This window comes from Aythya ferina (genome assembly GCF_964211825.1).
Source record: "Aythya ferina genome assembly, chromosome: 11".
Lineage (NCBI taxonomy): Eukaryota > Metazoa > Chordata > Aves > Anseriformes > Anatidae > Aythya > Aythya ferina.
The window spans coordinates 6,832,100-6,848,372 of record NC_140307.1 but is presented as its reverse complement, the minus strand read 5'-3'; the positions used below and the strand labels follow the sequence as shown (position 1 = coordinate 6,848,372).

Genomic DNA, 16,273 nt, shown 5'->3' with positions numbered 1-16,273 from the left:
AGCAGAAGTAGCCTGAATTCAACTCTCCTGGCATAAATTGCATTGATGGCAATTCGACTTTAACTCCCATATGTACTGCCGCATTCCTGCCCACAAGCATGAGTCACACTAAGTAATAAATAATAGCTAAATCTTTCTGCTTCAACAGGTGATTTTGAGGATTTTCTCTCTTGCGTACTCATGAACTATGGTGCTATAGCCTGTTGATGTATTGAAGCTATTAATTTTTGGAGATGAAGCTTTTTCATCATTAACGTCCAACCTGAACACAAGAATTTATTAGGCTGTTTGGGCGGCAAACGTGCAGCCTTCTCACCACTGCACATGTGCCTAACTGAATACTTTTTGCCCTTTTACTGTCTCAAGGTAATATTAGTTTCCAAGACTGGGTGTTCCAGCTACTGTTATGCCTTCTCCTCCTCCTCCTTCACCCTGCCTTGTCCTACCTCTTCTTTTTTATATATATATAGCATATCCTGCTGTTGCTTTCTCTCCTTCTTTGGGTGCTGCAATATTGGCTCTGTGTCAGTGTTTTTCCCTTTCTCTCCTCTTCCTTGCCAATTCAGCAGAGGCATGAACATAGTTTCAGAAGACAGTAGGAGACCCATGTTACAGCTGAGAACTACATGACTTTGGGCTGTCAGGATACTGCCCGAGCTTAAAGCTCTGCATAAACGAGTTGCTCTTGCAAAGAGCTATCCTAAAAACTCCTGCAAGGACGAGAAAGGATTATGGAATGCCTGGGAAAAAATACTGCCAATCCTTCTTTCCACGCTGTTAGGGAGCCTACTACACGAGCTCAAATTATCTGCCCTTCTTCTCTGCTGTAGGAGTGCACAGAAACTGCTGGGGGCTCTTGTGAGTTGAAAGCCTCCACATGGGTGTAAAACATGAGTATAAATGTAGGGTTGCTGTATGCAAGGTTTTGTGTTACTGTTAAATGAGTACCAACATATTCCAGGCATTATGACAATTTTTGTTTGCACAGCTAGGCAATAAAATAAAATAAAAAAATCTTTCTTTTTATTTATATATTTTTGTTTGTTTATTTGTTTGCTTGTTTTTCCCTGCAAGATGCCTGTTTCCAAAGCAGGTTTGTTCAAAGACCTGGACATCTGAGATATTCACAGTACAGTTTCCCAGCCAAGATAGGCTTTGCAAGCTGCCTTCTTACAGAAGAAAACACCACTCTGTGGGTGCGCGTTGTGAATACGATAAACACTTAATGGTATCTGTTGAATGATCCTGGATGCTACAGATTTCAGGTCTCCTCAGTAGTATTTCATATCTAAAAAAATGGTCAAAGCAATCAAAATGCTATGAAAACAGATGGAGCAAAAACAATTGCTCCAGTACTTTCGCTGTTAAATAACCTTGAAAGGAGTCTCAGAGTGAACATCTTTTTAAATCTGCTGCTGCGTGCACTTGCGTTTCTCCACAGGCAAGGTGTATAATGAACAGTGCATTTGCAATTTGGAAAGCTGTGGTGGCCACAAAACAATTGTATTGGAGGGCTCATGGAAGACAAAAAAAAATAATAATAATAATAAAGAAAGAAAAAAAAGAAAGATGCTGAATTTAATTTGAGAATCACCCTCCTTATTTGATCTAAATCTTAGCTTTGCAGTAACTGCACTTCCTGAGACTGTTTTCATGTAGCTCTGAGAGGAAGCATAAGTAACAAACCTATTACAGAGCACGATGAGAGCATAAGGTTGGCTGTGACTGTGACAGGCTGCGGCACGGGGGATTTCTTGGAACGAGTCTGTGTTCTGGCACAGCCAGTGCCTTGGTACACTTCACTGGAGCTGGCAAGCAACTGCCTCCAGAGACTGATGCCTGAGCACCCTGGGCAGGGAAAGAGCTGTTCCCAATAGCAGGAACAGTTCCCTGCAGGGGAAGTGCTCAGCCAGTGGAAATCTCTGTGCTAGGGCCTTTTCTTGACACTGTCTTGGAAAACAAGAGAACAACCCTGCAAGGGCTTGGTGTGAAATGCATTGGCTATGTCCTTCTGTCTCTTGTTTGTGGGGAGGTTTGTCAGTCCCACAGCAACAGGAAGGTGAGCACAGGCAATAGCTGCTGATTTTTTACATTAACTGAAACAATGTAGTCATTTCATATTTTAATAGATGATCATAGAGTGTTTTGGGTTGAAAAGGACCTTAAAAGGACCTTAAAGCACTTCCAGTTCCAACTGGCCATGGGCAGGGACACCTCCCACAGGACCAGGTTGCCCAGGCCCCATCCAGCTTGACCTTGAACACATCAAAGATAGGGCAGCCACAGCTTCTCTGGGCAGCCTCTGCCAGTGCCTCACCACCCTCATACTAAAGAATTTCTTCTTTATGTCTTATCTAAATCTACCCTCTTTTAGTTTAAAGCCATTGCCCCTTGTCCTATCACTACACTCCCTAACAAGAGTCCCCTCCCCAGCTTTCCAGTAGCCCCTGTTAGGCACTGTCAGATTGCTGTGAGGTCTCCCCTATGCCTTTCCTTCTCCAGGCTGAACAACCCCAACTCCCTCAGCCTGTCTTCATAGGAGAGGTGCCCCAGCCCTCTGAGCATCCTCATGGCCTGCTCTGGACAATGCTGAGGCCCTGGCTGCAGCAATGTGCTAACTCTGGGCAAAGGGGTTTTGTGGCACAGCTGTCCTGAAGACATCATCTGAGAGGAGCCCAAGGGGGAACATCAGGTTTTGGCAAGGCAGGAAGGTGGGAAGGACAAGTGCAGAGAGTGCCAGAGGGACACAGACACAGCAGACCTTGATGCCACTCCATTAGCTAGAGACAGTAGAAAGAATGAGGGATTTCATAAAGATACTTGCTTGAATTAAAACCCTTCTGAAAGAAAGCAGCATTTAGAAATCACTCAGGGTTACATTTGCTTTCATGACTCTGCCACTGGAGCAAATCTATTCATCACAGCCCTGTATTAATGAATTAGTTAATTAAGTAGCTCGTTATTTAATAACACAGATTGTAAGTGTGATGAAATAAAAGTCCCCTTTGTAGCTAGAGGCACATCTTTGCCAATGAGCTAAGCAGTTTGTAGTTAATCAGGCATGCTTGCTGTCTGACACGGTCAGAATTTGCTGAATCACAGGCAGTTTATTTCCAAGGTTATTGCTTACAGACATTTCTTAGAGCTTGTCAGGGCCTCCAAGCCCAGGAAAGTTCGAAGCTGTCCAAGGGCATGTACACATGGAAATGCTCAAACTCATTGGAGGTCACCAGGGCATGGTTATTTCTGAATCAGCACTAAATTACCTATCGGTTTATACTGCCAGGTACAATGCTGATGGAGGGGTTGGTTCATTAATAAGCAATAAAGCCCCAGAGACTCTAGCTCTAAGATACTGAAAAAGACAAGGACATAATGGAAACGTGGGTTCAATGTTTGACACTGGTGTGGCTTCCCTGGGTGACCCTAAGAAAGCTCCCTGATTTACATCTGCTTTGGGATATCTGGGAGTGTTGCTAGGTATCCAGGTCAGGGTTTGTGCTTCAGCTTCACATTAGGAAGAGATTTGTGGGACAGCAATGCTCACCTTTATCTTGGTCGTGTCAAAGATGGCTGGGTGTGAAGGCTGAAGGAAGCCTCAGCTTGCTGGTCTATAGGGGCCCTGGGACTCAGGGACAGTGCAGAGCACTTTGGTGCACAGGTGAAGCTTTAGTCTCTCTTTGCCTCAGGTTGTGATATGCTAAACAAGCCTGAGAACTTTCCCTTGCCTTACAGAGGATGTGCAAGCACTGTAAGATGCTTAGGTACTGCAATAATAGGAGAGGAGGAATAGGCATCTAGGAGAGGCTTATAGGCCATGAGTGTTTCTCCAGCAAAAAGAAGTTAATCTCAACAAGATGGCCAAATTCCAGTTCACGCATATGCATTTCTAAGATGTCTTTGCGTAAATTACCATCTCCACGAGTTCTGGCACTCGAAATCAGACACTTCTCCCACTAGTCCTCCTGCTGTGATCCTCTCCCATCATCCACAGTTTTGTTCTTTTCCCCTTCACCTCCTCCCTTCTGACTAAGCTCTCAGCTGCGATTTCTCCCTCCTTTTGCTCCTTGAAGCAAGTCTGTTCATTATTTATTAGCTGCCATACACTTATACCATCTGTCTCAACTCATTATCCATATTCAGCTTGTCAAATTGACCTTTTAGGGCCTTTCTGTGGAATCCTAATGTGTAGTCTGGCCCTCCTTATATAGCTCAGTGTTTCTAAGCCATTGCTTTCCAACTCCTACTGTTAGACGTTCCTCTGTATCTCACGGACACCCAATTTACTAGTCTGTGTCCTTAACTTCAGAAAAGCTGTTTATTCTGCTTGACTGATGCTTGTTCCTTCTTTTATCTGCTACATACTCACTGTGCCAGCTTGCTGCAGCACATACTGTCTTAGATATGACCTTTAAAGCATCTGTACCAAAAGAATATCAGGCTTTAAAATATAATCTCCCTTAACAATCACGGGGACTTTCTGTCCCTCGGTTCATAATGTAACATGGCAGATTACAAGTTCAGCCCACTGTGAAAGTCACCACCACATCAGACAGTTGGATTTTAGTGCCTGATGTGCTGGAAACCAGAAACCTCCCTCAGCACACTCGGGATGGAATAGCACAAAAAAGTGTAACAGCATTAGAGCAGCAGAGCCAGGTTCTTACTTAATGTAAATCAGGATGGCTCAATGAAAAAGAACTGGACTCTTGGCATTCATACCACATCCAGCTGTGCCCCCAAATTCACAAGCTATTGTAAACGCATGATCTTCAAACATAACCTCACATAAATTATGTTGCTGTAGCAAAGTAATGCAGGATGCTAGGGACATATAAAATAAGGTGTTTTGCCACAGTGAAATAAAATATACATGGTATGGACCTGCACAGAAATATGTATAAACCACCACAGATCAATAGAGATTATCCAGAAACCGTAAGACAACTTAAGTTCAATAAACTCTGTAGCAGATAATTTTGTACTGCTTTCTCTGTTAAATAATTAATCTGATCTGCTGGTAGCACACCACATTGCTTGAGCTCTCTTTTCCCTTCATTCTCAATACACTGGGGCTGCATCAACACTGATCATCCTCCCATTTACAGCATAAGCAAACTGAATAAATGAGTCCTGTCCCAGAGATCCAAGCAGCACGTTAGAGAAAATCATTGATTTTTACACTAAACAGAGGACTTTTACCCTATGTGTCCTACCTGCGCTGCAGGGGAGCAATCATTAGGTGCCATCTGTACTGCTGAAAGCCAGTTCTTTGAACCAGGTGATTTCAAGTCAATGACTTTCAAAACTCTTGCTCGTCTTTTAACTCACAGCTACTCATGCGGGATCTGTGGCACAGATAGCTTGCTTAATAAGCTCCACAGAGAGTTTTTGAACCTGTGTTACATATCTATCAAATAACTTCTTAATAAAAAAATTAGGAGAAAATTGTTTTTGTTCTTAGCTTTTACTTAATGTAGAGCTCAGCTCTGAAGCCACAACAAAAGAAACCTCTTTATCCAGAGCTGACTCTTTAAGATAGGTACCCATTACAGACATGCACAAAGCAGCTTTGATTTTTTTTTTTAAATCTCTGTTGTCCAGACCCAGTTAGCCTCTTGTGAGTATTTGCAGCCACAGCTGATTGTTATAGCAGTAAACACATAGCTTTGCACCTGAAAACCATTAATTAACATGCCTACACAGATATACAGTGTCTTTAGTGGCAAAGTAGCTCCCTTTTGCTCCCAGCTACCATGTGGCTGATAAAAAAAGTAAATAGAAGACTCACTCACCTGCCTTGATTTCTTGAAGTGAAACAGCTCTGTTTTCTGCTAGATTTTCTAAAAAATTCAGGCTGGAGTTGACATTCCTCCAAATCCAAGGGTCTCAGACCTGGGATTGCGATGTGGTCCTCTCTCAAGAAGGCCTGGTGGCCATGGTTTCTTTTGGATTTTATTTGCAAGGACAAACATTTCTTCCATTCTTGAGAGACTGGAGAGGAGATGGGAGGAATCAGGAGGATTTTTAAGTGGTATATACGCTGCCCGTTTATCTGACAACCATCATATATGAACTATATAACTCCTATGTGAAGAGCTGACCTGTATTTCTAAAGAGACCAGATCTTCAGTGAATTAAATCATTTTAATGTACTGACCGGTGCTCAGATCTGAGACCATCCTATTCAAAACTCCTCGGGGACTCTTTTCTCATTACCACCTTAGGATTACTATATTTGACGGAAAGAGAAAGCAAGGCAAGAGACTGATGAAAACATGCAATACATGGCCTATTTTGATACAGTCACCTCCTCAAGTGGTCAATAGGTCTTTAGCCTGAGTGATATTCCCCACAGCCAACTGTGTCCAAAAGTATTTCATAATCATATACTCCAAGACTTTTCTTCCTGTCTGGTTATTATTTTGGCAGTAAAATAGAGTTGCAAAAAGTCAAGCAAGAATTAGTGAGGATTACAGCTGAGCTCTGACAGAGATGGCCTGAGATGGGTTTATAATCCTTAGGTATAAAGCAAGAGCTGCTGTTATTACTAAGGAATAGATTTTATTTTTTTTTTTCCCTGTTAGTGGATCAATAACCTGTCAGAGCTTCCATCCTTCCCTGGCCATCTCCCACCCTCTTCTGAGCACAATTTGGACCATTATCCCCACTCCCTGACTTCTGATTTCACTTGCTTTCAACCTCTCTGCCACTGAAGCCCCCTCACTCCTTTTTTCTAACTGCACTCACAAATGTATTCTCTCCAGATCTTGCCACTTTTCCCTCTGCAGGATCCTTGCCAAGAGCCCAGCCTTGCCATCTGTCCAGGAAAATTATGATACTGCAAAGCTCTCTTCTGGATGTTGAATTGTGTAGCTGGAGCAGCAATGTTAATGTCAGCAAAGATAAAATAAAATATATACATATAAAACAAAACAAAACAAACAATCAGAGCCTTGTGATGAAAAAAAAAACCTTTTTCTGCCCTGCAACAGAGGTCAAATACTTTCAGTCACATGCATATAAAGAATAGGATTACTTTCCCTATATTTTATTTTTCTATATTCCCTTCTTAACAACATTCATTAGAGAATATTATATAAATGAAAGTAAATTGAAGAGCTTGATACAATTTTCATTGATAAAAAAGTGTCAGTTTTTCAAAACGTGAATTTTCCAGGTAAAAAACTGTTTCAACAAACATTTCTAATAAAAAACGGATCAAGTAGCTTACAATCTGGAACTTCTTAAATTAAATGTTTTTCCTCTTGAAACAATTCTCCATGCTTTATTTGGTGTTTATGAGAAGGGCAGGCTTCTGCCATAGGTAAGGTGAAACATTTTAATGGACCTGATCTGAAAGTGTTGTTTGTGTGGACTGTGGGGTTGCAGATTGATTTAAGGCTTTTTTCTTTCCAAAATGAAGGAAAAATTTTAGAACTCTTCTGGGGGAAAATAATTTTTCTTAGTTAAAAACTATGGAGCTGGACTGCAGAGGTCAGTGGACACCTGACAAAGACATTGAGCTTCATTTATAGAAAAGGGAACACAGGGAGCTCATAGCTCATCTCCCATCTTCAATTTATTTAGGCTTTTGGGGCACAAGTTGCCACCTAGTCATGCAAACACAGCTGCAAAGGGTTTGAGCAATCAAGTGACAATGCTGTGCCCTTCCCGTTTAGAGCTGGGGACCCAAAACCCCCAAGCAGCTAAGTGACAGTCCCCCAATACTGCTCAGGGGGTCTGCAGCACAGCGCTGCAACACCTCCATCTAGCAGCGTGGCGACCAGACCTTGCTACAGCCCTCGGTCTAGTAACACTCGTGTAAATGTTGGCTGTCTGAAATCCAGGCTAGTGCTCCCCTGGGAGCTGCGAGTTGTTAAGCATTGCAAAAACCTGCTCCTTCATGTGTACAAATGGAGCCATTAATTGCATCCTCATTAAGAGGATAAGATTGGAACTTTACAAAAGCCAATAACACCGATCTGCGCTATTCCCTTTCCGAAAGGAGGATTTCCTCTCCAATTCTTTCACAGCCAGCTTTGTGACTGCAGTGTCCTTATGGCCGCAGCAGGATCTTGGGCATCTTCCCACTGCTGCCAACAGAAAGCAGCTCTGGGGGCAGGGATGTTTGGCCAGGAGTTGTCCTTCAGGCAGAATATTAAACCTCTCTGCCGTCTGTTTTACAGGGATTCTTCTGATGAATGCTAAAAATCCCTTGAAAGCAATCCTGCAGTGTTCCTGCACTGCTCCCCACCTGTAATTCCTTTGCATTAGGATTTACAGAGCCTCCCCCTTCAGCTCTGTGAGACCTTCCCCTTTCTGAATGGGGAAAGGCAGAGAGGAGGACCCAGATTTCAGTTCCTAGCTTGACTCTGACCCCACCACAGCTGAGGTTAGTGGGGACAGAAGCACTCTGGGGAGACCCAGAATAAAGTTTCCTTACCTCTGTCCCTCTCCCCTGTAGAGTTTCATGTGTTGCATGTTTAAGCCTTGCCTGCATGCCTTGGTTTTGTAGCAATCATTTAAAAAGGGCCCAAGCTTGAAATAGGCTCGATGTTGTGTGTACATTTGTCTCAAGCTTTCGTGCATCACTGCAAAGTATAATTACAGCAATCCAAGCCTGCAATCTTTACAAGAAGTCATGATTTCTCATCTCAACGCTAAATGGGGCTGCTAATATGAGTAAGTGCAGCTTAGCTCAAGTGAAAGGGTGTTAAAGAATCAGGTCTAGAGTGAATCAGCCCCTGCATGCATGGCAATGGAAGAAAGCAAGTAGTGTGAAATATCTAAGTGAAATATTGAAGAGTACTAAATAACAGCCTGCCTCTAAGGACTGCCCCCTCTCCTGGGGGAATCCCCCAAAATATCCATCCTACAAGCTCAGTAGGAAGCCAGAGACTTATTTACTGAGTCTTGTCTTCTGAATTGCACATTATTCCTCACACGGGCGGCAGTCACTGGTCTATGGACTCAGCAGCTCGTGTCAATATTTCCTATGCTGCCCATGATATGAGTGAACTCATAGAGTAAAAAACAATCTTTGTGTGTCATCAAAAGAGCACAGATGCTTAAACAGGGCTTTTCTGAGTTCGTGGTCTTTTGTGTTCCTGCAGTTGTAGGAGGCAGAGTGCCCAGCTTCCAGCCATGGCTTTTTAATAGAGAAGGAAAAGGTTTCCGGTGCTTGGTCTTCAAGACCATCTTTCACTTTTTGAAAAAAGAGTTGTAAGGCCTGTGGAGATCTGAAATCTGATGAATCCTGTTCTTAATCATTAATAATATCAATACTTCACTTCCTAAGACCAGTTTTCAACCCACTTCTGTATCAACCAGAGGACAAGAACAGTGAGGTCACTGCAATTCCTGCTCTGATATTTGAGGTCACTTTGAAATATAACCTGCCAACAAATGATGCTTAAAGACTTCCAAAGCAAGGTCTAATGATCCTTAGCATATTTTTTTTTTTTTTTTAAGGCTCTTTCCTCTACTTTTCAAAAGAAAATATGTCTCTATGGAACTACGTTTTCACTGCCTTGGAGAACATGCTGTTCAGTCATGACACAAATCTGTGTAATCATGAAAGTTACTTCAAGACTGGGAGGTTCTGAGGCTCAAAAGTACCCTTGGATTTTTTTTTTTTTTTTAACCATTAGTGGTGACACTCCACATTGAAAAAAGAGCTGTAAAGCCAATTTAAGTGCTTCTAATGATTGTCAAATGTATTCATTCCCCTCCATATTAACATTTCCACTGTGGATGCAAGTGTTTCTCTTCACTGCTACATGCACTGTAGCCTCCTGATCTTTCTGACTTGAACAGAAAGCTTAATGGATTTATTTATTTTTTTACTTTATTGATTGCTTTTTCTGCCCTGGAATAATGCCCTACTGCCTTTTTAACTTCATACAAAATATATTGTGTGATTCAGCACAAAGAAAGGAGCAGGAAACACATTGAAAGCAGTGAAAAATGGCAGATGGTTCAGAGCAAAGGAGGATGCTCTGGAAGGGCCTGCAGAGACCGTGTTGTAATTATATGCCATGAATATAGAGATAGCTAGACAGAAATGAATAGAAAACTTTTAAAAAGTTTCTCAGAGCAACTCCCATGAACAGCATAGGTGAGACTCTTCCTTTTATCCTGAACATTTGGGCTGCAAAAAATACAAAGAACTTGCAGGAGTGATGCCCTTCTGAGCATTTTGTGAGAGTGTTTCTACTGAATTTCTCCTCTGGAGTCATTTTAGCTGCATTTACTTTAAACCCATGCATGTCTGCTAAGTTACATCACAGCTCTATAGATTACCTGTGTGGGTAACAGCCACATACGTGGCACTAAGGGACACATGGTAGGACTTAGAAGGCCAGATTCATGGCTGAACTAGATGATGTTGAAGGTCATTTGCAACTGAAATGATTCCATGATATATACAGGCATGTACATATGCCCATGTCATTTCTTAGCTCACTTTATTTAGGCAAGTAGCTCAAAGCTTAAACAGAAGTCCACATTTCTGTGCATGCCTACACTGTGCTGGCTCCTCTAGCGTGACTCTGCTTAGTTTCCCATGTGAGACTCCTTTCAAAATCTTTGTCTACAGCTGTGTGCAGCAACAAACCCGAAATGCTGGAGAGCCAGCTGGCTAAAAACAGCTTGAAAAATAATGGAAATCAGGTGTCTAAAATGAGAATGTGTTTAGATGTGACTTGGCTTCCCTCGGTTTTCCCTGCAGAGAGCAGTGATTCCATACTAACTTTTGTTTTTTTTGTTTTTTGCTTTCTGTGAAAATCAGCCTCCATCAATGGTTAGGGATGGGAGAGCAGAGCTTGGTGGGACTTTGGGTGACTGTATCTTGGCAGACACTGCCTGTTAGTTGTACATCTGTCACACAGACGGGTAGACACCAGGGGAAAAAAAAGAAACCATCAAATAAAATTAATTTGGGGATCTGGATGAAAAGGAAAACCAAGCTCATATTTTGTGTCATTATGGTGTTAGACACTGTAGATACTCAGGATAAGCATGCTCTGGGTAGGTGGCTAAGCACAGATTTAACAACCAGAGAGCACTTTTCAGGCAGCCCAGCTCGGTAATATTCTGCTCTCTGCAGAAACCAGCACCACCCGTGGGAGACAAGACTTCTGGGAATGGCAGAATTTGAGACCACACATTACCTTACAACCTCCTTTAGGTTCCTTTATGGTCTATACTAGGTTCTCACTTAGCTTGGTAATTTTTAATGCCTGTTTTTGTTGTTGTTTTCCCTGAGGCTCTGGGGTTTGCAGATGCAAAACCACTCCCCAAACATTCTGTTGCCGTTTTTTGCAATGGAAAAAAATGTGTGTTCAAAATGTTGGATGTTAAACTCAATGCATGCGTGCTTGCGAGCTTACCTTTGTCTCATTGCTATTGTTTCCTCAGGACGTGACCTTCACCCCCACGATGAATAGAGAAAAAGCTGTCAAATCCTCCTAGCTCCCTGGCTGTGCAGTTTGCTGCTCCCTTGCTGTTCACCAGCCAGCAGCCCCAGCTCTTCCCACCCAAAGCAAGGAAGAAGCCAGCAAGTCACAAATGACAGCTGAAAAGTGAAGCATTATCAACAACTGCATGAGACTGTCAGAGGGAAACTTTATATAGAAATTCTGCCTCTGAGCCTGGGCAGCCGTGTATCACATCACTTCCAAAGAACAAAGAGAAGATATGCTCAAGTAACTCGGGGCAAAAATCACACAGATCAATACATATATTTGAGTATCTGCACACAGTGACCTGCAGCACTGAGAAATCTGCATTCACAATGGATGATGGCTACAGAAACACAAACCTCTATCAGGGGGGCAGGGACACAAACCAAGTCTCTGATGACTATAGGTACCAGGATGGCAACTACGAAGGTTACACACCCAACGATGGCTACTACCGTGGTGGGGACGAGCCCACTCATGAAGAAGATGCCCAGAGCGATGTTACAGAAGGGCACGATGAAGACGATGAGGTCTATGAGGGGGAGTACCAAGGGATCCCACACCCAGATGACATTAAAGCCAAGCAGAAGCAGCGAGCACCTGCTGGGGATGATGACTACAGAGACCGTGCTGACCTTATGGCAGAGAGGATGGAGGATGAGGAGCAACTGGCCCACCAGTACGAAAACATCATTGAGGAGTGTGGCCATGGACGCTTCCAGTGGACGCTCTTCTTTGTTCTAGGGTTGGCACTGATGGCAGATGGAGTGGAGCTGTTTGTGGTTGGATTTGTTCTGCCCAGTGCTGAGAAGGATATGTGCTTATCCAGTTCAAACAAAGGCATGCTAGGTAAGTGCCACTTGCAAACTGGTCTTCTAATGCAACAGACAGTACTTAGGACATCCATTTCTAGTGAGATCAGCTTTAGGAACATTTGGTGGCCCCTTTCTTATGTTGTATGTCATGCATAGTCATGGCTGGGTGGGTCTGATTTGAGAGGGGATTGCAATCTGCTGAGAAGGCAGCTACTGTAAAACAGCAGCTGCAGCATCACGCCACATCTCAGCCCACCTGATGAATATGATATGGCCCTGGTACTGGCCACCACAGACTGGATCTGAACCAGGCAGCTCACAGTCAGCAGATCCACAAGGAAAAACTTCTTGGGATGTTCAGGGTCAAATACAAAAAAAAGGTTAAGGTCGACTTTTCCTAATTAAGCATCTAATGACTCAGCTTTCAATGCTTTTAGAAATTAAACGGTAATGAGAAGTCCACAAGGCAGTACCATCCAAGTATGATGGATATAACAGGCAGGGGTCAGCTCGATCTGGATTACTTTGCCATCATGTTGTGGCTCCTGATGTTGCTCTGCTCTCCAGAGTTTTTCACTACACCCAGGTTCCCCTTTTCTTTAGCTGGAAGTCCCAGCTGGCAGATCAGCTGTGCAGCCAGCTCCTTCTACATGCTAACTTCTCAGCCAGAGCAGATTGCTAATACGTACTGGGTCAGAATTAGCCTACGGAGGTTTCTCCTTAGGTCTGCAGAATGAGATTAATGTGCTGCATGGAGATTACAGGGCCAGGCTACTGACAACATCCCCTCTGCATCACCATTAACACCTCCCTGCGGTCAAAATACAAAGACTTAGTTATTGTGAGTAAGACTGGGTAGAAAGGCTTGGATGAACACTTTTTTTCCCCTTGCACATCATAAGCCAAAGAAGGCAAAGTCTCCCAGATCTCTAAGAACCAGGAAAGCATCCAGCATGTCCTGTAGTCAGAGCCAGCTGTGCAAGAGTACAGCACATCTGGAAGGAAAATAAAGTAGCTCTTGGAAGAGCTGCTTTAGGAGGGGATGGTGTGTCTGGGTGGAAGTGTACCAGGGTCACAGGGAAATCATCATGGCCTGCAGTGTATTTTTTTATCCGAGAAGACCTGTCTGATGCAAGGTGAATGCAGATTTGGGATTAGACCCCAGGCCTTGACTCCATTTTATTTGTATTTATGTGACAAAGATGTTATATAATTACCCTTATATAGACCTCTCACCTTGGTGTATTAAGGTCCTAAATATACCCTGCCCCCCCCCCCCCCTTTTTTTTTTTTTTTTTCTCTTTCTTCTTTTTTCATCTCTGAACTTGAGATTCAGGATGCTTACTCCCATAGTCAGCTAGCTTTGTTCCTGGTTTTGTGCCTGAAAAGGTATGGTAATATTTTTCTGCTTCACAAACCACTTAAAACTACTAGCTCAAAATAGCTCCAGTCAAATATCTAAAATCATCTAAAATCACATTGCTCACAATTGGATCTTGATTTCAAAGGAACTTCCGAATTGAGCAGCTCCCTATGGAACACCAGGCTGGGTGCCTTTTCAGTGGTAAGACCTTTTTTGAAAAGCAGGTCATTTATTCTGGTGACTATATGAGATCTGAGATCTTTTGAATCTCTGACCCCTTAAATATCCATCTCTGCAGTCCCTGGCAGGCACCAGAGTCAGAAAACTTCAAATGTCACAAGAAAAATCTATCTTTGAAGTATTTCTGGCCCAACTACAGGTAAAAAAGAACAAGAAACCTCCCAAGAGAGTTTTTTTTCTTCTGCTTTTTCCAGCTCACTATTTGCAAGGCTGAAAGTTCAGGGTGTTCTGATAAGCCCTGGACAAACAAGGAGACATTTGGATCCGTATCCAACTTGAGCTCCAGCTCACTGCACATTAACTGAGCTAAACTGGAATTCCCAATTAGGGGAAGAGCACTCCTCCTGCTGTCTTCTCTCCCTGCTTAGAAAGGCAGCTTCTGAGAACCTGGTTCTGCAGAACAGTTTTCTCTGTCCTAAGCTTGTTCGTATTGAGGGATCTACAGTCAGAGCTTGCATTCATACCATTTGTTGTTTAAGCATGAGGAAAAAGAAAGAATTTTCCTCACAACAAAGTTCATTCACCTTGACTTGAGACAGACTGAAGAGAGGGGGAAGTAGCTACTGAGGGTAACACCCGTATGTTACTGACGGGTGCTGTACACGAGGAAGGCCTGTGATTAAGTGTTTTTCTTGTTAACCCACTTCCTCAGCAGCTGGGTGTTTCTCTGCTGCAGGTTCCCTCTTGGAGCTGAGGTTTGGCAGGTGATCCTTTCTAAAAAAAAGGAATTAAGCGTGGCTTAAAAAGCAGAGCACTGCACTGGTACAAGCAATGAGTACTCAAGGGCAGCAAGGAGTGAGGATGTGAGGAGGCCAGAGCACATTTGGGGCTGCTGGTGGGCACGAGGCAGTGAGTTTTGGGGCAGAGCTGGCTCCAGCACAGCCTGGTGTCCCAGGCTTTCTCCCTGCTCCAAGCAGCTGTGGGTGCACACCAAGGACAGACAGACATAGACACCTAATAGGCAAGGCTGGGGGAGTGATATTGATGGAAATGAGAATATAATCTTCTTCAAAACCTTTCCTGGATTAGCTTCAGCACCCATCCACCGGTGACAAGAAGAAGCTAACTGCTAACGAAGCTCAGGGCCTCCAACAGATGCTCATTTCTCTCAGGGTTTCCATTCCCTCAAAGGTCTTTGGGTTGTGCTATTACAAATTGACCTTGCTAATTCCCAGGGTTTGGTGGCACTTACAGGCTGACTTGTCACAGAAATGGGTGCCAATCACAGAGATCTTTGCCTCCATTTCTGTCTAATGTGCAGTGATGAAAAGCAAGAGTGTATCTGCACTGAACAGAGAGACAGGTCAGCAGAGAGGCTGCAGATTTCCCCTATTTTATCATGAGGTTTTAGAGATATGGGGTCACTGCCCACACAAACATTGCTGTCCCCTACCTTATCACCAGGTAGCAATAGGTCCCTGCAGAGAGTTTATGTTTATTCCTAGGTAACCATTCATCTCAACACATATTTGCAAAGGAAACACAATTATGCTATCCCATGTTTATATCAGTTTATCCAGGTGGAGTTAGGGTTGCTTCCAGGCAGCTGCAAATGGTTAAACACCTGAAAGGTCTCAGCCATAACAAATGAGGCCAAGAGGAGAAAAAAAAAAAAAAAAGAGAGAGAGAGAGAGAGAAAATAAATCAGGTAAGTAATTGAATTCACACAGAAATCGGAAGGGACAAATGAGAACTAAAGTAGCTGCCCCCTAAAGACCAATTTAGCGAAGTTCAGCTTTTGCTTAAAGGACATTTCACATTAAATTATCTGTGTATTGCTTATTTTTCCTCCCTCGGAAAGGAAGAGTGGAAAAATATCAAGCAAATTATGGCCAAATTATGCAAAAATTACAAATAAACAGATGCCCACAGTGTTTTATGAAATGTGTGAAATGAATTTAACACTTCTTAGAAAACGTTTACATTTTGTTCTGAAAATAAACACATCTACATCAGATGCAAATTAACAGCTATTTTAGCCCTTACTATCCCTCGTGGGACAAAGCACACATTTAGAATTTTTCTGTGATGTGAATTGTTATCTCGAAGATGACTGCAGGGGTATATAAAAAGAAAAGAAAAGAAAAAAGCATCAACAACTGTAGGTATTTTAGCTCTTTGATTTCGTAATTTTTAAAACTAGTCATTAGTATAAGCTTGCTAACTTGTAACATTATTTTAATGTATTCATTTCGTATCATTTCTTTTGCTGAGCTTTCCCCAACAATAGTCATAATAACAATGCATTTGTTAAATTTATTGCACCAGTATATTCTTTTTCAGAATATTCCTTTTCAACATAACATATCCTGACAGAAACAGACTGTATTTTCATTTGATAAGGGCAATCATACGGAGAGTTATAAATTTTCTATTTGCTGATGTGCTGA

General features: G+C 42.7%; 1 protein-coding gene across 2 annotated transcripts in view; it reads left to right on the top strand.

Moving 5' to 3' along the window:
• The window catches only part of SV2B (synaptic vesicle glycoprotein 2B), a 59,006-nt gene that overhangs the window by 19,151 nt on the left and 23,582 nt on the right, over nt 1-16,273 (top strand). For both annotated transcript variants that reach the window (XM_084532648.1, XM_084532649.1), the window contains exon 2: nt 11,422-12,314. In XM_084532648.1, coding sequence (XP_084388774.1) covers nt 11,798-12,314 — 517 coding nt within the window. In that variant the 5' untranslated portion in view covers nt 11,422-11,797. The remainder of the gene's footprint in view (nt 1-11,421; nt 12,315-16,273) is intronic.